The following is a 27,666-nucleotide window of genomic DNA, read 5'->3' as shown; positions in this document are numbered from 1 at the left end:
TGGGCCCTTCCTTGCTGGGAAGCACTGAGGTGGGAGTGGAGCATGGGCCTCCTCAGTCTGGCGCGGTGCCAGGCTGGCCTGGCTGGCATCGCCTCCCGGCGGCACGGTTGCCCTGTCCGCAGCTGCAGCGTCTCCTGTTTCCTGGGCGCCTCTACTCCATTGTTGGCCGAGGGGGTCAGGACCCGCCGCCTTCTGCATTATTGATGGTCCTGTAAGGCGGGCACCTCGGGGAGTAGAAGGAGCCTATAGCCCCTGCGAGAGCAGAGCTGGGAGGTGCACTGCACAGAGGGTCACCGAGGGCGGCCAGATCCCGGGGGAGAGGAGAGGACCTGGGCGTCGGGAAGCCTGTCTCCTCTGGGCCAGCCATGGGCAAGAACCAGCGCAAAGCGCCCCAGCGCCTGGAGAGGCCCGGGAGGCCGGCCTCAGGGGAGCAGGAGTCGGGGTCGGCCAGCGCGGACCGCGCGCCCAGCCGGGAACGCCGATCCGACCGCGGTCAGGCGGACAAGGCGAGACCGGCGACCGAGCCTGCCACCGCCGGGGGCCAGGGGACCGCTGGTGGCCGCAGGAAGCCCACTGCAGAGGAGAACGGCGGCTGCAGACGCCCAGGGGCTGGGCTGTCCCCGGAGGCCCAGGAGAGGCAAAGCAGCGCGCAGCGTCAGGAACGCGGGCCCAGGGGCGGCCGCGCGGGGCGCCTGGAGGAGGGAAGCCTCTCCCGCAGAGAAGGGCTGGGTGGCCGCCGTAGGAGGAAGCGGAAAGATCAGGGGTCCTCGGCTCCGCGGGGCCGCCGGACGCCCAGGAGCCTCAATGGGGACACGTCGGGTGGGGACGGAGGCAGCTCCTGTCCGGACAGCGACACCCGCGAGGCCCAGGAGAGCGGCAGCCAGCGCGGCAGAGCCCGGGAGCTGCGGCCCACGCCGGAGCCTACGGACATGGGCTCGGAAGGGACAAAAACCGGGCCGGAGTCAGCGCTGGAGCCAGGCAGCGACGGCCCGGACAGCGACTGGCTCCGCGCAGATCCCTGGGGCCGGGAAGGGTCGTCGGGGACGGGACCCCTGGGAGCCAGCGAGCATTCCGGGGGGGACTCCGACTCGAGTCCGCTGGGGACCGGACCTGAACGGGGCTCCCGGGCAGCTATGGCCTCCAGGACCTTCCAGGGCAGCTCGCGGGCTCCTCGGGACACTGGGCCGGCCCAGGACGCGAGCGACAATCGGGCGCAGCGGGGCGCCGAGCCAGAAACAACGCAGGCCTCGACGGCCCGGGCTCCGCGCCACCAGGTCGTAAAGGCGGCGGGGCGGGTGCCAGCGGCGGCGGGCGAGGGCGAAGCGGGAGCCGCAGCAGGAGCTGGGCCGGAGGACCCAGCCCCGCTGGCGGCCCTCCTGGTGGTCGGCAGGCTCCTCGCGAGGCCCCCGCCAGGCGCCGCTTCCCAGGCCGTGGGCCCCCGCTGTGCTGGCCTCAAGGAGCGGCTCCTGAGTGTAGCGCGAGCCCTGGGCCTCCTGCGCTGGCTGCGGCGGCGGCTGCGGCAGCGGCGGCGGCCGCCAGAGGGCGAGGGACAGGGGACTGGGCCACGGGCGAGCGAGGGGTGGGGCCGCGGGAAAGGGGACGAGGGGTGGGGTCATGGGAGAGGAAGCGAGGGGCGGGGCCACGGGAAAGCGGACGAAGGGCGGGGCCACGAGCGAGGGGACGAGGGGCGGGGCCGCAGGAAAGCAGACGAAGGGCAGGACCGCGGGAGAGCGGACGAGGGGCGGGGTCACGAGAGAGGTGACGAGGGCCAGGACCACGAGAGAGCGGACGAGGGGCGGGGCCGCGAGCCCGGGCTGCGGCACCGTCTAGCGTTGCACCTGGCTGGCTTAGCAGGGCTGGGGGGTATGCCGAGGGCTCCCCCTGGCGGCTGCTCCCCGCAGGTCCCGACAAGCCCAGTCCCCGACGACCCTTTCGATCTGGAGGACGAGACTCCAGATCCCAAGTTCGCGGTCGTGTTCCCCAGGATCCACAGGGCAGGGCCGGCGTCGAGCAGCCGCAGCTCTGAAGAAGCGTCCGCAGATGCCCCCACGGGGGAAGGCCGAGGTTGGCCTCGTGCAGGGTCGGGGGGTCACAGTGAGGGGTGCAGGGCCAGTGGGGAAGGGGTGTCCGGTCTTCGTCCCGGCTCCCTCCTTGCCCCGACTGCACCCGACGGGCCCTCGCTCGACGAGAGCGGCTGCAGCAGTGAGGCGGAGTTGGAGACCCTGAACGACGAGCCCCGGGTGCACTGGGCGCAGGGCTCCGGCCCCCGCGAGGGTCCTAGGCTTGGCGCCGCCGTGCTGCTACCCCGACTCACCCTGGAGACCCGCCTGCAGCAGGAGGGAGACCCGGGCCTCCGCGGGTCCCTGAGGGAGCTGTGGGAACCCGAGGATGAGGACGAGGCGGTGCTGGAGAGGGACCTAGAGCTGAGCCTTGGGCCAGGCCTGGAGGTGCCACCCTTCCCCGGTGCCAAGGGCAGGAGCCTCGGAGACGGCCTGGAAGACATGGAGGACCTGGCCCGGTTGCGGTGAGCGGGCGCGGTGCCAAAGCTGCCATCCCCGGCTCACAGCTCCTCATACCCACCCTGCCCTCATCGTTATGAATTGCGTGTAGGCCCTTACTGAATCCTTAGAAGGATGGGCTTGAACCCTCCTGGCAGGAAGGGGCAGATAAGGGGCGACAGGTGCTACGTCCCCAGGACTGCCTTTCTAATTAGTACAAAGCTTCCTTCTGGGTCAACGCCAGCCCTACTTGTAGCCTCCCCGTTATTTGACAGCTCAGCCCCCATTTTATGGATCAGGCTCTGGGAGGTTGAATGACTTGCCAGTGTCCCTGCAGTGGGTGGCAGAACTAACCCACAACCTCCTGCAGCCACAACTTGTCATGCCTCTACCCTGTTGTCCCCACAGGCTGGTGTGTGACAGCTCTGTGCTGCTGTGCCTCAAGAAGAGATTTCACCTGGGCCGCATCTATGTATGGGGAGCCACGGGGAGGGACAGTGGGCCGGGATCCCCTTTCCTCTGGGACAGAGGGCTCCCTGGCACCCCTGGAGGTTCTCCTTCCTCTTCTTCCCCAGGCTGGGTGGTGAATCCTCTCTGGAGCCACGCAGAGCGGGACTGGGGGGCTGGGCTCTGTTTGCATTCCCCCTGCTCCCTCCACACTCTGATGAGAGCTTGTTTTCCTCCCCAGACCTTTGGGGGGCCCCTCTTGCTCGTTTTGAACCCCCACCGGCCCTTGCCTCTTTTTTCACCTGAGGTCCAGGCAAGCTACCACCCCAGGAAGGCCCTCAGCACCACTCCGTATGTGACTCTGCCCCACTGACCCTCTGCTCACCTCCCAGGCAGCCCAGTCCCTGCATGTCCCCTTGACTGAGGTCCCGGGGCCTGTGAGCACCTCTGCTACACCTCGGAGGGTCCCAGGTCCCCATGTCTGGCAACCTTCTCATCTCCCTCAGACACATCTTTACCATCGTGGCATCAGCCTATGACCTGGCTCAGAATACTGGGCAGGACCCATGCATCCTCCTGCGGTGAGTGGTGGCCTTCCTGCGTGGCTGAACCCATGGGCCACACTGAGGGTTGATGGGGCGGGGCCTGAGGTCTTCACTGGAAGCCACTGGTATGCTCCACTGCTGGGCTACAGTTCTGGACTCCTCAGGGCCGAGCTCCTGGCTGAAATCATCGCATGAGCCCCTGGAATGTGGCATCTTGGGGGCTTTTTCTTTTCTGTCAGGTCTCTCCATGCCCTGGGACTATCTTTCCACATTTATGGGGGTCTCTCCAGGCTAGCTGTCACTTCTGGGTGGCACATCCCACTTCCTGGGTTCACTGGGGTGGTCCTATGTGCCCCTCCCTGGAGACCCTACCAACCAACACATCCTTAGCTTCTCCCACTGCAGTGGGCACAGCGGCTCAGGGAAGACGGAAGCCGCCAAAAAGATCCTGCAGTTCCTAAGCATCCTGGAGCAGGATCAGACGGGGAACCGAAAGTGTCAGGTGAGGGCCAGGCTGGAGGCACCTCATGGGCTGAGCTGGCCGTCTGTCTCCCTCCAGGGGACAGCTGACCATGTCCAAGGGACCATCTTTCTCCTTTCAGCCAGGAGAGGGGTAGTCTCCAGGCCTCTGGCGTCTCCTGGGGTCAGCTGCAGGCCCTGCCCTTTCTGATGGGACTGACGCCTCCCTGGACCTGCCCCTAGCTGGGATGCCTGCTGGTGGGGACTACTGCTGCCCTGGGATGCTTGAACACCCCTCCCTGTACAGGTGGAGGATGTGCTGCCCATACTCAGCAGCTTTGGCCATGCCAAGACCATCCTCAATGCCAATGCCAGCCGCTTCGGCCAGATCTTCTGCCTCTACCTACAGCAGTGAGTGGCAGGGTTACAGGGGGCACCTATAATCACTTACCCTTGCTAGGTCCTTGGGCTGCTTCCCTGGGGTCCAGACCCTGGTAGGGCTTCTTCTGCACGGGGCCCCTGGGTGGTCTGCATCCTGGGCACTCACACCCATCTTCTGTGCCCACAGAGGGGTCATCGTGGGAGCCTCCGTGTCTCATTATCTACTTGAGACCTCCAGGGTGGTGTTTCAGGTAAGGGCAGCCCTTCTATCCACCCCTCCCCGGTTCCCAGAGTAGGAAGGGCAGAGGGTGCCACTGTCGGGGTGTGGCCTCCAAGCCCCTAGGGCACTGAGCCCCTAAGCCAGTCCTGCCCCCAAGGCCCAGGCTGAGCGGAGCTTCCATGTTTTTTACGAGCTGCTGGCAGGGCTGGACTCCATAGAGCGGGAGCGGCTCTCCCTGCAGGGACCGGAGACTTACTACTACCTCAACCAGGTAGGGGGAGCCCTTGTGGTGCCGCAGGGAGAAGGCCTGCCCAGGGGAAGATCCTCGGCCCAGAGGTCTGAGAAGTAGCTGGAGTAGAGGGAGGCTATGGGGTGGCAGGCCCCGCCCCCTCACCCCTGCTGTGCTCTGCAGGGCCAGGCCTGCAGGCTCCAAGGCAAGGAGGATGCCCAGGACTTTGAGGGGCTGGTGAAGGCACTGCAGGGGCTCGGCATGTACCCGGAGGAGTTGAATGCCATCTGGGCTGTGCTGGCCGCCGTCCTGCAGCTGGGCAACATCTGCTTCTCCTCCTCAGAGGTGGGCTTCCCTGTGGGCAGGGGCCATCTGGGGTGCTGGGTCTGCAGAATCAGGGCAGTGGTAATGATGCCAAATGCTGGTGTGTAGGAGACTACAGAGCGCTGGGCTGCCCTGAAAAGCGGGTAGATCCCCACTGTGTAGATGAGAAAGCTGAGACATAGAGCTGCTCCACTCTCCCAACGTCTATGCCTCTAAGCTGCCACCCCTAAGAACATCTGGCATTAGATGAGCAGCTATGGTCAGGCATGGTGGGTCACACCTGTGATCCCAGCACTTTGGGAGGCCGAGGTAGGAGGATCGTGTGAAGCCAGAAGTTTGAGACCAGCCTAGGCAACATACAGAAACCCCATCTCTATCAAAAAAAAAAAAAAAAAAAGCTAGCCATGGTGGCTCATGCCTGTAATCCTAGCACTTTGGGAGGCCTAGATGGGCGGATCACCTGAGGTCAGGAGTTCGAGACCAGCCTGACCAATACGGTGAAACCCCACTCTATTAAAAATACAAAAGTAGTCGGGCGTGGTGGCACATGCTTATAATCCTAGCTACTTAGGAGGCTGAGGCAGGAGAATTGCTTGAACCTGGGAGGTGGAGGTTGCAGTGAGCCAAGATTATGCCATTGCACTCCAGCCTGAGCAACAAGAGCGAGACTCAGTCTCAGAAGAAAAAAAAAAAAGATTAGCTGGGCATGGTGGCATGCGCCTGTAATCCCAGCTACTGGGGAGGCCGAGGTGGAAGAATTACCTGATCCTGGGAGGTGGAGGCTGCAGTGAGCCTTGATCGTGCCACTGCACTCAAGCCTGGGTAACAGAGTGAGACCCTGTCTCAAAAAAAAAAAAGAAAAAAAAATCAAACAAGCAGCTGTTAATGTACCCAGCACTGTGTAAATCACTTTGCATTTGTTTTCTAATTTAGTTTGCAAGACAACCCCTAGCAAGGGTTACTGCTTCCCCTTTAGCAGTGAGGCCATGGGGTGCAGGAAGGAGGGAGCCTGGCCAGAACTGTCCGCCAGCGAAGAGGGAAAGTAGGACTCGAACCCAAGGCCCTGAGAACCATAGCCTCATTCCTAACGGCCCAGATCTCCTCATGTGACATATCTCCCCTTTGGGTGACAGGGCCACTTGCCAGGCAAAGCCTGGCCTGCCCTGCCTGGGGAGTATGTCCATTCCTGAAGCAGAGATCTCCCTGTCCTTCCCTCTCTGTGTAGCGGGAGTCCCAGGAGGTGGCTGCTGTGTCTAGCTGGGCCGAGATCCACACAGCAGCCCAGCTGCTGCGGGTACCACCAGAGTGCCTGGAGGGGGCTGTAACCAGGAGGGTCACGGTGAGCCCCAGGGTCCTGGGGAGAGGGGCCTGGCCTGGCTGACCCACAGAGTGTAACCCTGCCACTCACTGCTGTAGCACCTTACTCTGCGGTGCTGAGTAAGCACCGTGGGGGCTGCGGGCCTGACACACCAGCTGTGCCTCCTCTGCCCTCCAGGAGACGCCCTATGGCCAGGTCTCGCGATGCCTGCCCGTGGAAAGCGCCATTGATGCCAGGTGGCCCTAGAGACGGGTGAGAGTCAGAGCAGGGCCCGAGGCATGGCTGTACGTGGCTCACCCACCCACCATGCCTACAGGGACACCCTGGCCAAGGCCCTGTATTCTCACCTCTTCCACCGGCTTCTGAGGAGGACCAATGCACGGCTGGCACCACCAGGGGAGGGAGGCAGCATTGGCACCGTCACTGTCGTGGATGCCTACGGCTTTGAGGTCACCCCTTGGGGTGGGGCCCAGGAAAGGGGGCGCCCATATAATTCTGATGGATTTCTGGGATCCCCATAGCTCCAGCTCTCCTTGGGGCGCTCACGAGGTGCTTGCCTGCCTGGCAGGGCGCCTTCTGCATCTGCTGGGCTGAGCCTGCTGGGGTGGGGTGCAGGGATGGAGAGGAAAAGGAGTGGGGCTGCCTCTGGGGATTTAGAATCTCTTGAGGACTAGGTCTGGCTTCGCGCCTTGGGGTTCTGGCTTCCACTCACCTCCAGAGGACGATGCCCTCCACCCCACACCCACGTTCATCCAGGCATGGTCTCTGTTCCCTTCTCTGGTCCTGGGCTGGGCAGCCTGGGCCAGGAGCGCTCCTGGCTTCTTTGGGATGGCTGGAGCCCACCACAAGCCCCAGCCCTGGCCGGTGCTGTCCTCCTGCTGGGAGGAGTTGCTTAGTGCAGCAGAGCAGAGGCTCTGAGTGGTCCTGCCACTCACTAGCTGTGTGGCCTTGGGCAAGTGGATGAACCTTTCTGAGGTCCAGCATTCCCGTCTGTAAAGTAGAAATCCCAGCAGGACCTACCTTGTGAGTTTCAGAGGCTTAATGGAGATAGTCCATGAGACAGCTGTGTGCTCCGAGGCAGCCGTTCTGTCCCACTGTGGCCAGTCCTGCCTTTGGCATGGCCTGTCCTCCGTGGCCTTGTAGAGACACAGGAGTCTCAAAGGCAGTGGAAGACAGAGGCCCCAGGGTGGGCCCGCCTGCAGCCCCACTTCCCCCACGCCAGGAGGAAAGGGAAGAGGGAGAGTCCCCCAGTCTCTCTGAGCTGGCAGAGGCTCTGCACCCCTTTACAGAGGATCCCGCCGCCTCAGGACAGCCAGGAGGGGGCTGGCAGGAGAGGAAGTGGCCACTGCCCTCAGTCCCTGGACGGGCACTATTCATGGCCCCCTGTTCTGTCCCACACTCCAGTGTGTCCTTGTGACCATGCCCTCCCTGAGGCTGGTGGTGATGGTGGCCTGTGTGTGCAGCCGAGCTCCTGTGTGTGTGTTTCAAGGGTGCACAAAGCTGCATGAAGCTTCCTAGGAGAGTGCTGAGGGAGCACAGAGGAAGGCACCTGTAATCCCTATAGGAGGAAGGCTGGAAGGCTTCCTGGAGGCAGCAGCCTGGAGCCCTGTGCATGAGGATGCGGGACTCTGATAGCCAGCCTGCTATCAGAGTTAGTAGGGAAAGGCGCTTTCCAAGCCACAGGATGGCCGTGACAAGAGGCCCAAAGGCTGGCAGGAGTGCTGCAGCAGAGGGCAGGGGTGTGGGCAGCTAGAGGGACCTGTGGCTGGGCAGGGCTGAGGTACCCTGTGCTGTGCCGGAGCCTTTAGACTTGACCCTGTTGGCTACACAGCATCAGCCCTGGGTATTACTCATCCCTGCGCCTGGCCAGAATGAAGGAAGCCTCTGGGGTGGGGGGAGGGCACGGGCCTGTGTGCTGGCCCCTGCCAGCCCCATGCGCCCACCTCACTGCCGCATGCCCCCAGGCCCTGCGGGTGAATGGCCTGGAGCAACTGTGCAACAACCTCGCCAGCGAGCGCCTGCAGCTCTTCTCCAGCCAGATGCTGCTGGCCCAGGAGGAGGTAAGAGGATTGGGTGTGGATGTGGCAGGGGCCGCTCAGGCATTGCCCGGGCAGAGGCCATCCTCGGTGAAGGAAAGTTGGGAACTGAGAGCTCTGCCTGGAAGGCCCCTTTTCATGAGGTGTCTCAGTCTTCTGAGCCTCAATGTACTATTCTATAAGATGGGAGGGTTATCCCTGCTCTCGCAAAATGGCCAAATGCCGGCTGTTCCCAGGAGGAGTGTCGGCGGGAGTTGCTGTCCTGGGTGCCTGTCCCGCAGCCTCTGAGGGAGTCCTGCCTGGACCTCCTGGTAGACCAGCCCCACAGCCTCCTGAGTATCCTGGACGCCCAGACATGGCTGTCCCAGGTGAGGGCCAGGGTGGTGACACCCCACCCAGTGTCGGAAAGCAGTGGAGGCCCTGGGTGTCCAGGCTGTAGCTGGCAGAGCCTCCCAGAGGGGACAAGGTTATGGGATCCAGAGACCCCGCCCACAGTTCCTCAGCACAGCCTGGGACAGCAGCAGCGAAGGGGAGGAACCCTGGGCTCCCGCAGAGCTGGGTTCACATCTTGTCTTGGGGTGATCTTGAGCATGACATCTGGCCTCTGAGGTTCCTCACGTACCTGCCACAGAAGGGGGACAGTAGTGCCCGATGGGCAAGGTGGCGGGGACTGCACGGGGCTCATGAAGGGCTTCTGCAGGTCCCTCACAATTGTGGCCAGGTGGCCACAGGCCTCTGACCGGTCGGGGACAAACCCCAGGGCACCATGTCCCCCATTCCACAAATGCTTCCTGACTGCCTCCTGCCTGCTGGGACTTAAATAGCAGCCTCGTCCTTGTTTCCCGTTTCAGCGCGCATCCACATGCAGTCACAGCGTCCATTCATTCACTGACTCCTTCCCACACCAGACTGGGCTCCACAAGGGCAGGTGCCCGTGTGAAGGGTTTGAGCTCTATCTGCAGCACGTGTTAAGGAAGTAATGAATGAATAACTGTGCCAGGAACTGTGCTAAGGATAAAAGGTGAACAAAACTAGACCCAGTCTCTCCCCTCTTACAGCCCGCAGTGCAGCAGGAGAGAAATGTTCATTAAAAAAAACAGACCTTGGCCAAGCTCGGTGGCTCACGCCTGTGATCCCAGAACTTCGGGAGGCCAATGTGCACGGATCCCTTGAGCCCAGGAGCTCGAGACCAACATGACAAAACCCCGTGTCTACAGAAAATACAAAAATTAGCCTGGTGTGGTGGTGCAAGCTTATAGTTAGAGCTACTTGGGAGGCTGAGGTGGATGGATTGCTTGAGCCCAGGAAGTCAAGGATGCAGTGAGCCGTGATCATGCCACTGCACTCCAGCCTGGGTGACAGAGTGAGAACTTGTTTCAAAAAAATTAATTAATCGGCCGGGCGCGGTGGCTCACGCTTGTAATCCCAGCACTTTGGGAGGCCGAGGCGGGCGGATCACGAGGTCAGGAGATCGAGACCACGGTGAAACCCCGTCTCTACTAAAAATACAAAAAAATTAGCCGGGCGTGGTGGCGGGCGCCTGTAGTCCCAGCTACTCGGAGAGGCTGAGGCAGGAGAATGGCGTGAACCCGGGAGGCGGAGCTTGCAGTGAGCCGAGATCGCGCCACTGTACTCCAGCCTGGGCGACAGAGCGAGACTCCGTCTCAATAAAAAAAAAAAAAAAAAAAAAAAAAAAAATTAATTATAAAAAAACAAACCAAAAACGCAGAGCCAAATACAAAATCACCCCTGTGTGGCTCCGTGGGTGGGTATGTGGGGCAGGGAGAGTTGTGGGGGGTCATGAGCCTCTAGGAGCTGAGGCTGGAACGTGGAGCAGGAGTTTCTGTGGAAGCTCAATATAACGTGATTGTGAATATGGGGCGACCCTCCCCCATTTTCCCAATTAGTGGTTGAAAATGAAAGGTGAGCCAGGCGCGGGAGGCTGAGGCAGGAGAATCGCTTGAACCCGGGAGGCGGAGGTTGCAGTGAGCCGAGATCGCGCCACTACCCTCCAGCCTGGGGACAGAGCAAGACTCCGTCTCAAAAAAAAAAAAAAAAGAAAAAAGAAAAAAAAAATGGGCCGGGCGTGGTGGCTCACGCCTGTAATCCCAGCACTTTGGGAGGCCGAGGTGGGCAGATCACGAGGTCAGGAGATCGAGAGCACGGTGAAACGTGGTCTCTACTAAAAATACAAAAAAATTAGCCAGGCATGGTAGTGGGCGCCTGTAGTCCCAGCTACTGGGGAGGCTGAGGCAGGAGAATGGCATGAGCCTGGGCGACAGAGCGAGACTCCGTCTCAAAAAGAAAATAAGAAAATGAAAGGTGAAAAATAAGGGTAAAATCGTCAAATGTTATTGTAATAGTTCATTGGTCACTGTCATATTAATGTAATACACGTCTTCATGTACAATATATATTGATATATAACAAGTCACATGAATATATAATTTTCATGCGCGTCCGTGTGAAGAGACCACCAAACAGGCTTTGTGTGAGCGACATGGCTGTTTATTTCACCTGCGTGCAGGTGGGCTGAGTCCGAAAAGAGAGTCAGCAAAGGGTGGTGGATTCTCATTAGTGCTTAGAGGTTTTGGGATAGGCGGTGGAGTTAAGAGCAATGTTTTGCGGGCAGGGGTGGATCTCACAAAGTACATTCTCAAGGGTGGGGAGAATCACAAAGAACCTTCTTAAGGGTGGGGGAGATTACAAAGTACACTGATCAGTTAGGGTCAGGGAGAAACAAATCACAGTGGTGGAATGTCATCAGTTAAGGCTATTTTTACTTCTTTTGTGGATCTTCAGTTACTTCAGGCCATCTGGATGTATATGTGCAAGTCACAGGGGATGCAATGGCTTGGCTGGGGCTCAGAGGCCTGACATTCCTGCCTTCTTATATTAATAAGAAAAATAAAACAAAATAGTGTTGAAGTCTTGGGGTGGCGAAAATTTTTGGGGGATGGTATGGAGAGAGAACGGGCGATGTTTCTCAGGGCTGCTTCAAGCGGGATTAGGGGTGGTGTGGGAACCTAGAGTGGGAGTGATTAAGCTGAAGGGAGGTCTTGTGGTAAGGGGTGATATTGTGGGGATGTTAGAAGAAACATTTGTCGTATAGAATGATTGGTGATGGCCTGGATACGGTTTTGGATGAATTGAGAAACTAAATGGAATAAGAGAAGGAGAAAAACAGGTATAAAAGGTCTAAGAATTGGGAGGACCTAGGACATCTGATTAGAGAGTGCCTAAGGAGGTTCAGCATAGTCCTGCCAGCAAAGATTATTTATTTACTTCAAGAGTTACGAGTGGCAGTTTGGGGATGCCCGAGGAGATTATCAGCTGTGATAGCTTGGAGAAACAGTGTAAACCCGCAGTGGAAACAAGAGCAGGGCATGTATGAGTAGTTGAGAACGGTGAATAGGAGTATGACTAGACAGAAGATAGTAGGGATGACAAGTTTTTTGGGGACACAGTCTAAGTTGGTCCGGTGTCTGGAATGAGACTGGGACCTAATAAAAAGGAGCTCAAATGGGCTGTACCTTGTAGCATTCCGAGGACAGGCCTGACTTCTGAGAAGGGAAAGTGGTAAAAGTACTGTCCAGTCCTTTTTAAGTTGGTGGCTGAGCTTGGTGAGGTGTGTTTTTAAAAGACCTTTAGTCCGTTCTACTTTTCTTGAAGATGGAGGACTGTAAGGGATATAAAGGTTTCACTGAATACTAAGAGCCTGAAAAACTGCTTGGCTGATTTGACAAATAAAGGCTGGTCTGTTATCAGATTGTATAGAGGTGGGAAGGCCAAACTGAGGAATTATGTCTGAGAGAAGGGAAGAAATGACTGCGGTGGCCTTCTCAGACCCTGTAGACTCGGCATGTTGAGTAAAGCTAATTTGCCAGTCCTGGGTGGGGGCAAATCCTCGAGCTTGATGTGTAGGGAAGGGAGGGGGCCTGAATAATCCCTGAGGAGTAGTAGAATAGCAGATGGAACACTGAGAAGTTATTTCCTTGAGGATAGATTTCCACGATGGAAAGGAAATGAGAGGTTCTAAGAGGCGGGCTAGTGGCTCATACTATAGCATAGCCTGCCTTTGCTGGTGTGTGGCGATTAGGCCTGGTGGAACTGCCATCAATAAATCAAGCGTAATCAGAGTGAGGAACAAGAAAGAAGGAAATATGGGGAAATGGGGTGAATGTCAGGTGGATCAGAGAGATACAGTGATGGGGGTCAGGTGTGGTATCAGGAATAATGTGAGAGGCAAGATTGAGGTCCAGGCCAGGAACAATGGTAATTGTGGGACTTAACAAAGAGTGAGTACAGCTGAAGGAGCCGGGGAGCAGGAAGTATATGCGTCAGGTATGAGGAAGAAAATAGATTTTGGAAGTTATGAGAAATGTAGGGAGTGAGTTGAGCGTAGTTTGTGATTTTTAGGGCCTCTAAAAGTATTAAAGCAGCGGCAGCCGCTGCATGCAGGCATGAGGGCTAGGCTAAAACAGTAAGGTCAAGTTGTTTGGACAGAAAGGCTACAGGGTGCGGTCCTGGCTCTTGTGTAAGAATTCTGACCACACTAACCATGCCTAGGAAGGAAAGGAGTTGTTGTTTTGTAAGGAATTGAGATTTGGGAGATTATCGGACACGATTAGCAGGGAGAGCACGTGTGTTTTTATGAGAATTATGCCGAGATAGGTAACAGATGTGGATGAAATTTGGGCTTGACTGAAGTAATGGGGGCTGTCTGTGAAGCCTTGCGGCAGTACAGCCCAGGTAATTTGCTGAGCCTAATGGGTGTCAGGGTCCGTCTAAGTGAAAGCAAAGAGAGGCTGGGATGAAGGGTGCAAAGGAATAGTAAAGAAAGCATGTCTGAGATCCAGAATAGAATAATGGGTAGTAGAGGGAGGTACTGAGGATAGGAGAGTCTATGGGTTTGGCACCACGGGGTGGATAGGCAAAACAATTTGGTTGATAAGATGCAGATTCTAAACTAACCTGTAAGTCTTGTCTGGTTTTAGGACAGGTAAAATGGGGGAATGGTAAGAAGAATTTATAGGCTTTAAAAGGCCATGCTGTAACAGGCTTTAATCCTTTTTTTTTTTTTTTTTTTTTTTTTTTTGAGACGGAGTCTCGCTTTGTCACCCAGGCTGGAGTGCAGTGGCGCAATCTCGGCTCACTGCAAGCTCCGCCTCCCGGGTTCACGCCATTCTCCTGCTTCAGCCTCTCCGAGTAGTTGGGACTACAGACGCCCGCCACCACGCCCGGCTAATTTTTTGTATTTTTAGTAGAGACGGGGTTTCACCGTGGTCTCGATCTCCTGACCTCGTGATCCGCCCGCCTCGGCCTCCCAAAGTGCTGGGATTACAAGCGTGAGCCACCGCGCCCGGCGGCTTTAATCCTTTTAAATCGTGCTGTGGGATGGGATATTGGCATTGAGCGGGGTAAGGGTGATTAGGTTTTAGTGAGATGGTAAGGGGTGCATGATCGGTTGCCAAGGAGGGAGTAGAGGTATCTTATAGTTGTGGGTTAAGGTGGGGGAATACAAGAGGAGGATGCAAAGGAGGCTTTGGACTGGGAAGAAGGGCAGCAATGAGATGCAGCTGTAATCCAGGAATAGTCAGGGAAGCAGATAATTTAGTTAAAGTATCTCGGCCTGATAAGGGAACTGGGCAGGTGGGGATAACTAAAAGGAGTGCTTAAAAGAGTATTGTCTAAGTTGGCAGCAGAGTTGGGGAGTTTTAAGAGGTTTAGAAGCCTGGCCGTCAATACCCACAGCAGTTACGGAGGCAAGGGAAGCAGGCCCTTGAAAAGAAGGTAATGTGGAGTGGGTAGCCTCCATATTGATTAAGAAGGGGACGGACTTACCTTCCACTGTGAGAGTTACTTAAAGCTCAGCATCCGTGATGGTCTACGGGACTTCCGAGGTGATCAGGCAGCATCAGTCTTCAGCCGCTAAGCTGAGAAAATCTGGGAAGGAGTCAGAGAGCCTTGGGCCAGAGTTCCAGGGGCTCTGGGAGTGGCTGCCAGGTGAGTTGAACAGTCAGATTTTCAGTGGGGTCCCACACAGATGGGACGCAGCTTAGGAGGAATCCCAGGCTGCGGGTACTCCTTGGCCGGGTGGTCAGATTTCCGGCATGTGTAGCAAGTTCCTGGGGGAGGAGGTTCTGGAGGAAAACGCCTGGCTGCCGCGGTTCAGGCGTTTGGAAGTTCTTGTGTGCTGGAGATGTGGCTGGGGTTTGTCTCACAGTGGAGGCAAGGAATTACAATTTTCTATTATTGTACACCTTGAAGGTGAGGTTAATTAAGTCCTGTTATGGGGTTTGAGGGCCACATTCTAATTTTTGGAGTTTTATTTAATGTCGGGAGCAGATTGGGTAATAAAATGTATATTGAGAATAAGACGGCCTTTTGACCTTTTAGGGTCTACGGCTGTAAAGTGTCTCAGGGTTGCTGCCAAACGATCCATGAACTGGGCTGGGTTTTTATATTTGATGAAAAAGAGCCTAAACACTATCTGATTTGGGATAAAGAAAAAGGAACATTTACCTTGACTATGCCTTTAGCTCCAGCCACCTTTTTAAGAATAAATTGCTGGGCAGGTGGGGGAGGGCTAGTCACGGAACGAAACTGTAAGCCGGACCAGGTGTGAGGAGGGGAGGTGATAAAAGGATTATAGGGTGGAGGAGCGGAGGCTGAGGAAGAATTGGGACCTAGCTTGGCCTGGCGAGGAGGGGAGAGGTCAGATGGGTCTGTAGAAAAGGAAGATTGGAAAGACTTAGTGACGCTTGGGGTTGGGACTGAGGGGACAGGCGGGAGGGAAAGAAGGAAAATTTGGGACGAGTTGCACTGGGCACAGAGACCAGGAAGGGACTGATGTGTAAAAGAATGCCTGGACGTCAGGCACCTCAGACCATTTGCCCATTTTATGACAAGAATTATTTAGCTCTTGTAGGATGGAAAAATTGAAAGTGCCGTTTTCTGGCTATTTGGAACTACTGTCGAGTTTATATTGCGGTCAAGTGGCATTGCAGAAGAAAATAAGACACTTAGATTTTAGGTCAGGTGAAAGTTGAAGAGGTTTTAAGTTCTTAAGAACACAGGCTAAGGGAGGAGAAGGAGGAATGGAAGGTGGAAGCTTGCCCATAGTGAAGGAGGCAAGCCCAGAGAAAAGAGTAGAGACACAGAGAAGGGGTGGGGGGTTCTTGCCCTCCAGAAAAGCAGAGAAGGGGTTGGGGCACGGAAATAAGGGATTGGGGCACAGATAAGAGGTTGGGGTGTGGAATTAAGGGATTGGGGGTTCTTGCCCCCTAGAAAAGTGGGACTTGCCTCTAAGGGTGAAGGAGAAGGGGTTGAGGGCTACTTGCCCCTCCCCCAGAAAAGCAGAGAAGGGGTAGAGACAAGGAGAGAAGGGGTTGGGGTACTTGCCCCTTCCCCAGGAAAGCGGGACTTGCCGCTAAGGGTGAACGACCAAGGCAGGCGTCCCTGCGTGGTCTGACACCTTTGAAACGTGGGTGAATAATCAGAGAGGCGTCCCTGCAATGATTAAACACCAAGGGAAGGCTGCCTTCCCAGTCCATGACCGGCATTGGAGTTTTGGGTCCACGGATAAAATGTGTCTCCTTTGTCTCTACCAGAAAAGGAAAGGAATTGAAATTAAGAGAAGGGAGAGATTGAAGTGTGGCGCCAAGATTGAAAGGAGAAAGAGGTTGAGGGATAGTGAGGGAGGTTGGAGCAGAGAGTAAAAAGAGGCTGCTTACCGGATTTGAAATTGGTGAGATGTTTCTTAGGCTGGTTGGTCTGAGGACCTGAGGTCGTAGGTGGATCTTTCTCACGGAGCAAAGAGCAGGAGGACGGGGGATTGATCTCCCAAGGGAGGTCCCCCCATCCGAGTCACGGCACCAAATTTCACGCGCATCCGTGTGAAGAGACCACCAAACAGGCTTTGTGTGAGCAACGTGGCTGTTTATTTCACCTGCGTGCAGGTGGGCTGAGTCCAAAAAGAGAGTCAGCAAAGGGTGGTGGATTATCATTAGTGCTTATAGGTTTTGGGATAGGCAGTGGAGTTAGGAGCAATGTTTTGCAGGCAGGGGTGGACAATAATATATAATGTTCATTTATTAATACTTATACATATGTAAAATCTTGTACTAGATAATTAAGAGCATGTTAATTTATAAACGATTGTTTCTCCCAGTTTACATTTCATAATGTTTTGTTAAAACTTGTCAGGAGTGTCTTTGAGGTCCCAAGATCACTTTTGGAATCCCCCAGCATGGTTTTCCAGGGCTCAGCAATATCACTTAGGTCTATGTTATGTGACATGTACCATTTTCTGAGTCTGAGGTGGGTGCTGAGCCTGGAATTGTTACCCCAAACCCAAGTTCTCACTTACGTAATGTCAGGCAAGCTCCCCCATGCACTTGCTATTTTATGTTCATTAGCTCCGTAAAATAACGTCCAACCAAATCACTTTTTAGTTTTATTTTTATATTTTAAAAAATAGAGACGGGGTCTGCCTATGTTGCCCAGGCTGGTCTCAACCTCCTGGGCTCAAGCAGTCCTCCCACCTTTGCCTCTCAAAATGCTGGGATTACAGGCGTGAGCTACTGCACCTGTCCTTGAGTTACTGTGTGTGTTTGTGTATGTGTGTTTTAACTGACTCACTATCATTCCCAACTGAGTTACCTTTTTTTTTTTTGTGATGGAGTCTCGCTCTGTCGCCCAGGCTGGAGTGCAGTGACGCGATCTCGGCTCACTGCAAGCTCCGCCTCCCGGGTTCACGCCATTCTCCTGCCTCAGCCTCCCGAGTCGCTGGGACTACAGGCGCCTGCCACCACGCCCGGCTAATTTTTTGTGTTTTTAGTAGAGGTGAGGTTTCACCGTGTTAGCCAGGATGGTCTCAATCTCCTTGTGATCCGCCTGCCTCAGCCTCCCAAAGTGCTGGGATTACAGGCGTGAGCCACCGCGCCCGGCCTGAAAGTGATCTTTTGAAAGACTTGTTTAAACGCACATGTGATTGTGGGACTGTTCTCCCAGGAATGATTGCTAAATCTGTACTAAGGCGCTCCCATCCCCATTCCTTTTTTTTTTTTAAGTACTTATTTATTTTAGAAATGGGGTCTCACTCTGTCACCCAGGCTGGAGTACAGTGACACCATCATAGCTCACTGCAGCCTCAAGCTCCCGGTCTCAATCAGTCCTTCCACCCAGCTAATCTTACTTTTTTCTCTCTTTTTTTGAGACGGAATTTGGTTCTTGTTGCCCAGGCTGGAGTGCAATGGTGCAGCCTCGGCTCACTGCAACCTCCACCTCCCAGGTTCAAACGATTCTCCTGCCTCAGCCTCCCGAGTAGCTGGGATTACAGGCATGAGTCAGCATGCCCAGCTAATTTTTTTTGTATTTTTAGGAGAGACAGGGTTTCACTGTGTTGGCCAGGCTGGTCTTGAACTCCTGACCTCAGGTGATCCACCTGCCTTGGCCTCCCAAAGCGCTGGGGTTACAGGCATGAGCCACCGCACCCAGCCCCACCCAGCTAATTTTTAATTTTTTTTTTTTTTTTTTTGAGATGGAGTCTCGCACTGTCGCCCAGGCTGGAGTGCAATGGTGCCATCTTGGCTCACTGCAACCTCCGCCTCCTGGGTTCAAGTGATTCTCCTGCCTCAGCCTCCTGAGTAGCTGAGATTACAGGCGCCTGCCACCACGCCCGGCTAATTATTTGTATTTTTAGTAGAGATGGGATTTCACTATGTTGGCCAGGCTGGTCTCGAACTCATGACCTTGTGATCCGCCTGCCTCAGCCTCCCAAAGTGCTGAGATTACATGGGTGAGCCACCGCACCCGGCCCAATTTTTAAATTTTTTGTAGAGACAGGATCTCACCATGTTGCCCAGGCTGATCTCGAACTCCTAGCCTCAAACGATCCGACCACCTCGGCCTCCTAAAGCGCTTGTTTTGGGGAACAAAACCAAACCTACCCTTATAGTCAGTGTAGGCAGTACTCGTGCTCACCGGGAGAGGGCGCCATCAGAAGGACAGCCTCTGCAGAGGCGTGAAGGGAGCGCATGACTCCTCTCCTAGGCCACGGACCACACCTTCCTCCAGAAGAGCCACTATCACCATGGTAACCACCCCAGCTATGCCAAGCCCCGGCTGCCCCTGCCTGTGTTCACCGTGCGACATTATGCGGGGACTGTCACCTACCAGGTATCTGGCCTCAGGGACAGACCAGGGTGAATCAGCAAGGGCAGTGTCCCCTCCCAAGCTGAGTCACCCGACAGTGAAGAGGAGTGGGTGTGGGGAGGCCCCTTGCAAGGCTTGGACACCTGTCCCTACCTGAGCCATGGGCCCTGCTCAGTTCTGAGCACGGTTTACTGAGTTCTAGGTGACAATTATGGGGTCAGGGAGTGGAAGCCTGGGGACCCTCCAGACAAGTGGGCAGAGCACAAGCATGGGACCTGATGACCTTAGCAGTTTACTTCGCCTTCTGAGCCTCCGTTTCCTCGCCTGTAAAATGGGCGTGGAAACCTAAGCTCTGGAGTTGCTGTGAGGGTGAGATGTAGTAACGTGGAGATGGCCTGGCAGGTGCCTGGCACGTAGTAGGTGCTCACTGAATGGACTTCCCTTCTCCCTTCTGAGTTCTGTGCCTACCAAGAAGCTGCACGCATGCCTACCCCAGGAGGAGAGGAACTGGGGGTGGGGGTGGGGGGGCTGGAATAAAGGGAAGGGCAGTAGGGAGAATCAGTTCTCCCTGGAGGAGAGAAGAAAAACTACAAACTACCCAGGAGTTGCCCCCCAAAAAAGAAATACAAGGAGTTCAGGAAAGCTAGGAAAATGTAAATCCAAATAGATTGAACATGGAGAGACGGCAACATTCTTGTCTAGTCATCCTGTTGACCAGCATAGGTTAAAGCCCCGGTGGGGAGAGAGTGGTGTTGCTGGGGACTGGACCTTTCCATGGGGTGGAATGGAACATCCAGTGGCAGACCCAAGGCTAGATAAAGGACTGGAGACACCAAACACCAAGGCAGCCTTTCAGGTCACTTGGTGAGAGGGTAGATTCACCTCCTCCATATCCAGCCTCCCCTCCTTGGTTCCTGCTCTCCTCCCTTTCTCCGCTTCCCTCTCCACCTGCATGGTCTCTTGCAGGTTCACAAGTTTTTAAACAGAAACCGGGATCAGCTGGACCCTGCTGTGGTGGAGATGCTTGGCCAGAGCCAGCTCCAGGTGCCCATCTGCCCTTCCAGGCCCCCACCCGCTCCATACTCTGTCCCCCGGTTCTGTCCTTTTCCCCATGGGCGCTCTTGCCCAAGGGTTGGCCCTCAAGCCCCTGGCACCTTGGGCTATGGGCTGAGCTTGCCAGGGTCTGGATGCTGAGGGCTGGCCCATTCTGGCTCTCCCGGGCTGCAGGGTGGATGGGCACGCCCCAGCGGCCAGCTGGCTCAGCCCTTCACCCCCACAGCTGGTGAGCAGCCTGTTCCAGGAGGCAGAGCCCCAGTCCAGGGGAGGGCAAGGCAGACCCACGCTGGCCTCTCGCTTCCAGCAGGCCCTGGGGGACCTCATAGCCCAGCTGGGCAGGTGAGAACAGCGCCCGCCACACCAGTCCCCAGGGAGTTGTATGGGGCGCTGGTCTGTGCCCAAGTGACCCCTCTTTCCCTCATCAGGAGCCATGTCTATTTCATCCAATGCCTCACCCCTAACCCTGGAAAGGTGAGCTCCCGAGCAACTGGCCTCAGGGCCCTCCCCCGCCCTGCACCTCCCTCCCCACAGCCCCAGGCCCCTTGACTCTAGCTGTCTTTGGCTCTGTCTTGTGGCCATAGCTTCCAGGCCTCTTTGACGTGGGACATGTGACAGAGCAACTGCACCAGGCAGCCATACTGGAGGCCGTGAGCACCCGCAGTGCCAACTTCCCCGTGCGTGTGCCCTTTGAGGCCTTCCTGACCAGGTGGGGCCCAGCACCTCGGGGCAGGACTGACAAGGCGGCCACTGGGAGTGACCGGCAGCCCCGGGGGTCCTTCCAATTGGAGATGGACTCACTCTGTGCAGGACTGGGCCTGGCACCCAACCCTCCCTCTCCTCGTCCTCTCTCTCTCTCTCTCTCTCTCACTCTCTCGCTCTCTCTCGCTGTCTTCTACCATTCACCATCCCTCCACGCATTCGTCATTTCTTTTCCTCTCTGCAAATCTCTCCTGTGCTGATGCCTGGGCACCAGAGATGAGGTGGGCGCAGTACCTGCCCTGGGCAGGGCTCACGGTCTAGTGCCCACAGCAGCTGTCTGGGGAGTGCAGGCTGAAGCAGTGAGATGGGAGGGGGGACGGAGTGAGAAAAGAGCCTCTCAGAAGGGCAGGAGGGGCGGGGTGGCACATGGACCTGCCAGGAACCCCGGAGGCAGCTCTGTTCCCAGAGTTCAGAAACCTCAAAGAAAAGCTGGTGGCATTGTCCGTTTTGTTGTTTGCCCATCTGGCCTTTGGCTATTGACTGGATGGCCTCTTGGGAATCCTCTGAAGGCCTGGAGTTTCCCCTAAGGACAGGGACAGAGAGGGAGCAGGTGGAGTCACTTCTCGTTGATGTCCAGCTGAGCTGGGCTGGTGGCTGCCTCAGAAGGGAGGGGGCAGCTGCTAGGAGCAATAGCCTCACCCCGGGGCTCTGCAGACCTCCTTAGCCTGTGATGGCCTTGGCAATGGGGATGGCCTGGTTGGGGGACTGAGCAAAAGGCAGGCAGTAGGGATGGGTGTGCCCAGCCTTGAGTCAGATCCTGAGAAGCTCCAGGGCGGGGCACGTTCTGTCTCTGCCATCTGGAAACCTACCAGCTACAGCAATTGTACCTCCAACAAGAAGCTCTGAGCCCGGAAGCTGGGTGAGAGGAACCTCCAGGTACAGCTCTCCACCCAGCACAGACCAGGTCTGCTGATCTGTGCCATTCCCTGATGCACTGTGGCATGCCATGACCACAGACTGTCACCCATATCCCCAGAACCGGCACAGTGTTTGCTTGGTACAGACTAACTACTGAGTGTCCATTGAGCCAAACTGGTACCATGCTCTGGACCTGTGAAATATCCTTCAACACTCCCCCACCCACCCCTTCCTGCCACGCCCCTCCCTCCCTCGCACGCCCCTCCCTCGCAGGCTCCTCCCTCCCACAAACTTGTCTTGAGACCCACTGTATTGGGTGGCGAGGAGACTAAGGCCTTGGGAACCACATTCCTGTTGCTCCCGTGGCCCAAAACCAGCCCCCATGCCTCCTGCACACACCATGTTCACCTGTTTTCCCCCTGAGCTCCAGTGCAGAGACCCTCCCTGCCCAAGTTCACTGCAGTGTCTCAGCCCCCAACTGAGCGCCTGGCATAGAGCAGGCACCTTCCAAATTTTTTAATGGTCTAGAAATGGAATAAATACCGAGGGGCTGAGGGTGTCGCATAGCAAGTGTGAAAGGGCTGGGCGCGGTGGCTCACGCCTGTAATCCCAGCACTTTGGGAGGCCGAGGCAGGCAGATCACCTGAGGTCAGGAGATCCGGACCAGCCTGACCAATATGGAGAAACCCTGTCTCTACTAAAAATACAAAATTAGGCGTGGTGGCGCATGCCGATAATCCCAGCTACTCGGGAAGCTGAGGCAGGAGAATCACTTGAACCTGGGAGGTGGAGGTTGTGGTGAGCTGAGATCGCACCATTGCACTCCAGTCTGGGCAACGAGAGTGAAACTCTGTCTCAAAAAAAAAAAAAGGGCCGGGCGCGGTGGCTCACGCCTGTAATCCCAGCACTTTGGGAGGCTGAGGCGGGCAGATCACAAGGTCAGGAGATCGAGACCATCCTGGCTAACACGGTGAAACCCCGTCTCTACTAAAAATACCAAAAATTAGCCAGGTGCAGTGGCAGGCGCCTGTAGTCCCAGCTACTAGGGAGGCTGAGGCAGGAGAATGGCATGAACCCGGGAGGCGGAGCTTGCAGTGAGCTGAGATCACGTCACTGCACTCCAGCCTGGATGAAAGAGCGAGACTCTGTCTTAAAAAACAAAAAAAAAGGTGTAAAAGGAGGTTCTGGCTATTCTGATCTCAGCTCCATCCTTGGAGCAGCTTCCGGGCCCTGGGGTCAGAAGGGCAGGAAGACCTCTCCGACCGGGAGAAGTGTGGTGCCATCCTGAGCCAGGTGCTGGGGGCCGAATCACCTCTCTATCACCTTGGAGCCACCAAGGTAGGTGTGTGTATCCCTGTGTGCAGAGGGCAGCCTGAATGGGAAAGGAGACATGCATTCTGGGCCCAAAGGGACAAATCCAGGATTTGGGGATCCGTCCAAGTGGTCAGAGACAGAAGGGCTGGGCGGCAGGGCCAGAAGAACAAATGGTTTGGCTGGAAGGGAGGAGGCTGAGACCAGAGGAGGCGAGCAGGTGGGGCTGGTTCCTGGCTCCTGCCTACAGCCCGCGCCTCTGCCCACAGGTCCTGCTGCAGGAGCAGGGCTGGCAGTGGCTGGAGGAGCTCCGGGACCAGCAGCGCTCCCAGGCCCTGGTCAACCTGCACCGCAGCTTCCACACCTGCATCTCCCGCCAGCGCGTCCTGCCCCAGATGCAGGCTCGCATGCGTGGGTTCCAGGCCAGGTCTGCAGGCGTTGGAGCCAGGGCTGAAGTGGGTGGGGTGAGGCTGTGGGCTCGTCCTCCAGGTGGTGGGGAAACATATGGCCTCAAGGCAAGTCATCCTGCCCCAGTGCCATCTCATCGGCATATGACTCTCCTTGACGGCATTCCCCCCCATACCCGTGCAGCCTCTGCATGAATACCCCAGCCACGAGAAACTCATTACCTACTGAGGCCGCCTGAACCTATGGTCCTGACTCCTTTATCATTCTCTTTTCTAGTCTGTTTTCCACACTGTGGGAATAATCTTTTTTTTTTTTTTTTTTTTTTGAGACGGAGTTTTGCTCTTGTTGCCCAGGCTGGAGTGCAATGGCGTGATCTCAGCTCACTGCAACCTCTGCCTCCCGGGTTCAAGCGATCCTCCTGCCTCGGCCTCCTGAGTAGCTGGGATTAGAGGCATGTGCCACCATGCCCGGCTAATTTTGCATTTTTAGTAAAGATGGGGTTTCTCCATGTTGGTCAGGCTGGTCTCAAACTCCTGATCTCAGGTGATCTGCCTACCTCAGCCTCCCAAAGTGCTGGGATTACAGGCGTGAGCCACCGTGCCCAGCTGCAGTCATCTTTTCAAAGCATGAATCATGTTGTTAAGGACCTGACTACCTCCCCAGCCCAATTTAAGCCAGACTTTCACCCTGCGGTGACTTTAGACTTCTCTGTCCTATAACATGACCCTCCCACTTCTCACCTAATCATCTGTTATTCACCCTCACAGCCTGTCTTCACATATTCCTCCAACAGCTGTTGGCTGACCGTCTGCCTCGTCTACCCTGGGCCAGATGCTGGTGACAGAGCTGGGGGTGCCAGAGATGGGGCCTCCCAGGCTAGTTGGGGAGTCAGATTCAGATGGTAGAGCAGCCAGCGATCTTCCCAGAGAGTAACTCAAGGGCTGAGAATAAAGTGAAGACAGTGGAGAACATCAGGAGAGCCAGGCATCTCCACTATCTATTTCCAAAACGTTTTCATCCCACAAACAGAAACTCTGGACCCATTAAGCAGTAACTATTCCCCGCAAGATCCCCAACCCCTGGTAACTTTCAGTCTACTTGAGTCTCTATGAGGTTGCCCATTCTAGATATTTCCTGTAAGTTGACTCATACAATATTTCCTTTTACGACTGGCTTCTTTCACTTAACATAATGTTTCAAAGTTCATCCATGTTGTAGCATGTGTCAGAAATTCATTCAGTTCCAGGCTTGAGGGTTAATAAATTACTATTATTATTATTATTTTGAGATGGAGTCTCGCTCTGACGCTCAGGCTGGAGTGCAGTGGCTAGATCTCGGCTCACTGCAACCTCTGCCTCCCAGGTTCAAGCAATTCTCCTGCCTCAGACTCCTGAGTAGCTGGGATTACAGGCATGCACCACCACATCCAGCTAATTTTTTGGATTTTTTAGTAGAGACGGGGTTTCACCATGTTGGCCAGGCTGGTCTTGAACTCCTGTCTCCTGAGTCGATCCACCCGCCTCAGCCTCTCAAAGTGCTGGGATTACAGGCGTGAGCCACTGCGCCTGGCCTGTTCTAGTCTGTTTACAAATCTTTGGGGTATAGGCCTAGAAGTGAAAGTGCTGGTAATTCTATCATATGGTAATTCTATGTTTAACTTTCTGAGGAGCTGCCAAATTGCTTTCCATAGTGGCTGCATCATTTTATGTTTCTACCAGCAATGTGCAAGGGTTCCAGTTTCTCTACATCCTTGCCAGTACTTATTATTTTCCATTTTTAAAATCATAGCCCTGCTAGTGGGTGTGAAGTGGCATCTCATTTTGGCTTTGATGTGCATTTCTCTTGGACTAATGACATTGAGCATCTCAGATATTAGTGTCACTTCTTTGGAGAAATGTCTGTTTCTCCTCTGCCTGTTTTTATTTTTTAATTAATTAATTAATTTTTGAGACGGAATCTCGCTCTGTCACCCAGGCTGGAGTGCAGGGGTGCCATCTCAGCTCACTGCAACCTCTGCCCCCCCCCCCCCCGGGTTCAAGCCATTCTCCTGCCTCAGCCTCCTGAGTAGCTGGGATTACAGGCACCTGCCACCATGCCCAGCTAATTTTTGTGTTTTTAGTGGAGATGGGGTTTTCCTATGTTGGCCAGGCTGGTCTCGAACTCCTGACCTCAGGTGATCCACCCACCTCAGCCTCCCAAAGTGCTGGGATTACAGGCATGAGCCACTGCACCCGGCCTTTATTTTTTATTATTATTATTTTTTATTAAAAAAATTTTTTTGAGACAGAGTCTTGCTCTAGCAGCAACGTGATCTCGGCTCACTGAAACCTCCAGCCACTGGTTTCAAGTGATTTTCGTGCTTCAGCCTCTGGAGTAGCTGGATTATGGGCATAGGCCACCAAGCCCGGCTAATTTGTTGTTGTTGTTGTTTTTCTTTTGAGATGGAGTCTCGCTCTGTTGCCCAGGCTGGAGTGCAATGGCTTGGTCTCAGCTCACTACAACCTCCGCCTCCTGGGTTCAAGCGATTCTTCCTGCCTCAGCCTATGAAGTAGCTGGGACTACAGGCACCTGCCACCATGCCCGGCTAATTTTTTATTTTTAGTAGAGACAGAGTTTCACTATGTTGGCCAGGCTGGTCTCGAACTCCTGACCTCGTGATCTGCCCGCCTCGGTCTCCCAAAGTGCTGGGATTATAGGTGTGAGCCACCACGCCTGGCCTTTTTTGTATTTTTAGTAGAGACGGGGTTTCACCGTGTTGGCCAGGCTGGTCTCAAGCTCCTGGTCTCAAGTGATCCTCCCACTTCAGCCTCCCAAGTTACAGGGATTACAGGTGTGATACGGGTATGAGTCATTGCACCCGGCCAATGATGTTACTTTTTAATAAGTTCTGCTGCTCCTTTTTTTTTTTTTTTTTTCCACAAGACAGGGTCTGACTCTGTCACCCAGGCTAAAGAGCAGTGACCCAATCATAGCTCCTACCTCAGCCTCCCAAGTAGCTGGGACTACAAGGACACGCCATCATGCCTGGCTAATTTAAAAAATCTTTTTTGTAGAGATGAGGTCTTGCTATGTTGCCCAGGCTGGTCTTGAACTGCTGGTCTCAAGCAGTTGTCCTTCCTCAGCCTCCTAGAGTGCTGGGATTACAGGCATGAGCTACCGTACCAAGCTAAGGGAAATGTTTTTTTTTTTTTTTGGGGGTCAGTGTGCATATCGGGAACTGATCTGAACCCAGGTATTCTAGGCCCAGAGTCAGAGAGTCAGATCTTAATCCCTCAGGCTGAACCGTCTCTCAGTTTACTTGTTCTCCTTCCTCCCTTCTTCCCTCCCTCCCTCCCTCCTCCCTCCTCCTCTCTCTCTTTCCTTCCTTTCCTTTTCCTTCCTTCCTTCCTTCCTCCCTCCCTCCCTCTTTCTCCCTTCCTTCCTTCCTCCCTCCCTCTCTTTCTCCCTTCCTTCCTCCCTCCCTCCCTTTGTTTCTCCCTTCCTTCCTCCCTCCCTCCCTCTTTCTCCCTTCCTTCCTTCCTCCCTCCCTCTCTTTCTTTCTCCCTTCCTTCCTCCCTCCCTCCCTTTGTTTCTCCCTTCCTTCCTCCCTCCCTCTCTCTTTCTTTCTCCCTTCCTTCCTCCCTCCCTCCCTCCCTCTCTCTTTCTCCCTTCCTTCCTTCCTCCCTCCCTCCCTTTCTCTCTCTTTCTTTCTCCCTTCCTTCCTTCCTCCCTCCCTCCCTCCCTTTCTTTCTCCCTTCCTTCCTTCCTCCCTCCCTCTCTCTCTCTCTTTCTTTCTGCCTTCCTTCCTTCCTCCCTCCCTCCCTCCCTCTCTTTCTCCCTTCCTCCCTCCCTTCCTCCCTTCCTCCCTCTCTCTCTCTCTCTTTCTCCCTTCCTTCCTCCCTCCCTTCCTCCCTCTCTCTCTCTCTTTCTCCCTTCCTTCCTCCCTCCCTTCCTCTCTCTCTCTTTCTTTCTCCCTTCCTTCCTTCCTTCCTCCCTCCCTCCCTCCCTTCCTCCCTTCCCGACAGAGTCTTGTTCTGTCATCCAGGCTGGAGTGCAATGGCATGATCTCGGCTCACTTGACTCTCCACCTCCCAGGTTCAAGCGATTCTCCTGCCTCAGCCTCCTGAGGAGCTGGGATTACAGGTGTACTGTAATTTTTGTATTTTTAGTAGAGACAGGGTTTCACCATATTGGCCAGGCTGGTCTTGAACTCCCGACCTCAAGTGATCCACCCGCCTCGGCCTCCCAAAGTGCTGGGATTACAGGCATGAGCCACCGCACCCGACCCTTGCTTTTCTTTTGAGGTATCCTATTCTTTTCCTGTCGTTTCTGTGAAGCATCCAGGGCTTCTCTGGTCCAAAGTCAGTTTTTACATGAATGTCCAGGCTTAGGAGATTCCAATGCCAGGCAGGAAGCATAAGTTTGGACTCTTCATTTCGCCCCTGCCTTTTCCCGGCCTCCAGGAAGCGGCACCTCCGGCGGCGGGCAGCTCTGGGACAGCTGAACACCATCCTGCTGGCGGCCCAGCCCCTGCTCTCGAGGCGGCAGAGACTGCAGGTGCAGGGGCTTGGGTGGGGCAGCTCAGGGTAGAAGCCAGGCTGCCTGAGCTGGCCAAGCTGCCCAAATCCCAGCAGCATCGACCCTCTCAGCCCAGCCTCGCAAGGGCTGCGGCTTCCGACA

The 27,666-nt window shown here is 55.5% G+C and overlaps 1 protein-coding gene across 3 annotated transcripts in view; it reads left to right on the top strand.

Moving 5' to 3' along the window:
* Positions 1-202: 202 nt before the first annotated feature.
* MYO15B (myosin XVB) overlaps positions 203-27,666 on the top strand; it is a 44,285-nt gene continuing 16,821 nt past the window's right edge. The window contains exons 1-22 of one of the 3 annotated variants that reach the window (XM_063617068.1): positions 203-2,524; positions 2,907-2,970; positions 3,187-3,296; positions 3,452-3,526; positions 3,881-3,992; positions 4,257-4,360; positions 4,518-4,581; positions 4,708-4,821; positions 4,963-5,124; positions 6,329-6,442; positions 6,599-6,657; positions 6,738-6,870; positions 8,386-8,481; positions 8,694-8,825; positions 18,514-18,639; positions 19,582-19,659; positions 19,895-20,010; positions 20,097-20,142; positions 20,253-20,377; positions 22,509-22,626; positions 22,869-23,026; positions 27,450-27,543. In XM_063617068.1, the coding sequence (XP_063473138.1) occupies positions 366-2,524; positions 2,907-2,970; positions 3,187-3,296; positions 3,452-3,526; positions 3,881-3,992; positions 4,257-4,360; positions 4,518-4,581; positions 4,708-4,821; positions 4,963-5,124; positions 6,329-6,442; positions 6,599-6,657; positions 6,738-6,870; positions 8,386-8,481; positions 8,694-8,825; positions 18,514-18,639; positions 19,582-19,659; positions 19,895-20,010; positions 20,097-20,142; positions 20,253-20,377; positions 22,509-22,626; positions 22,869-23,026; positions 27,450-27,543 (4,359 nt within the window). In that variant the 5' untranslated portion in view covers positions 203-365. Of the gene's footprint in view, positions 2,525-2,906; positions 3,297-3,451; positions 3,527-3,880; positions 3,993-4,256; positions 4,361-4,517; positions 4,582-4,707; positions 4,822-4,962; positions 5,125-6,328; positions 6,443-6,598; positions 6,658-6,737; positions 6,871-8,385; positions 8,482-8,693; positions 8,826-18,513; positions 18,640-19,581; positions 19,660-19,894; positions 20,011-20,096; positions 20,143-20,252; positions 20,378-22,508; positions 22,627-22,868; positions 23,027-27,449; positions 27,544-27,666 lie in introns of all 3 variants that reach the window. The other 2 variants (XM_055241390.2, XM_063617067.1) reach the window with 2 other exon arrangements.

Source organism: Symphalangus syndactylus, chromosome 14, assembly GCF_028878055.3.
Source record: "Symphalangus syndactylus isolate Jambi chromosome 14, NHGRI_mSymSyn1-v2.1_pri, whole genome shotgun sequence".
In the NCBI taxonomy this organism is placed as follows: domain Eukaryota; kingdom Metazoa; phylum Chordata; class Mammalia; order Primates; family Hylobatidae; genus Symphalangus; species Symphalangus syndactylus.
Note: the sequence above shows the minus strand (reverse complement) of the source record. Positions and strands in the feature narration are given on the sequence as shown.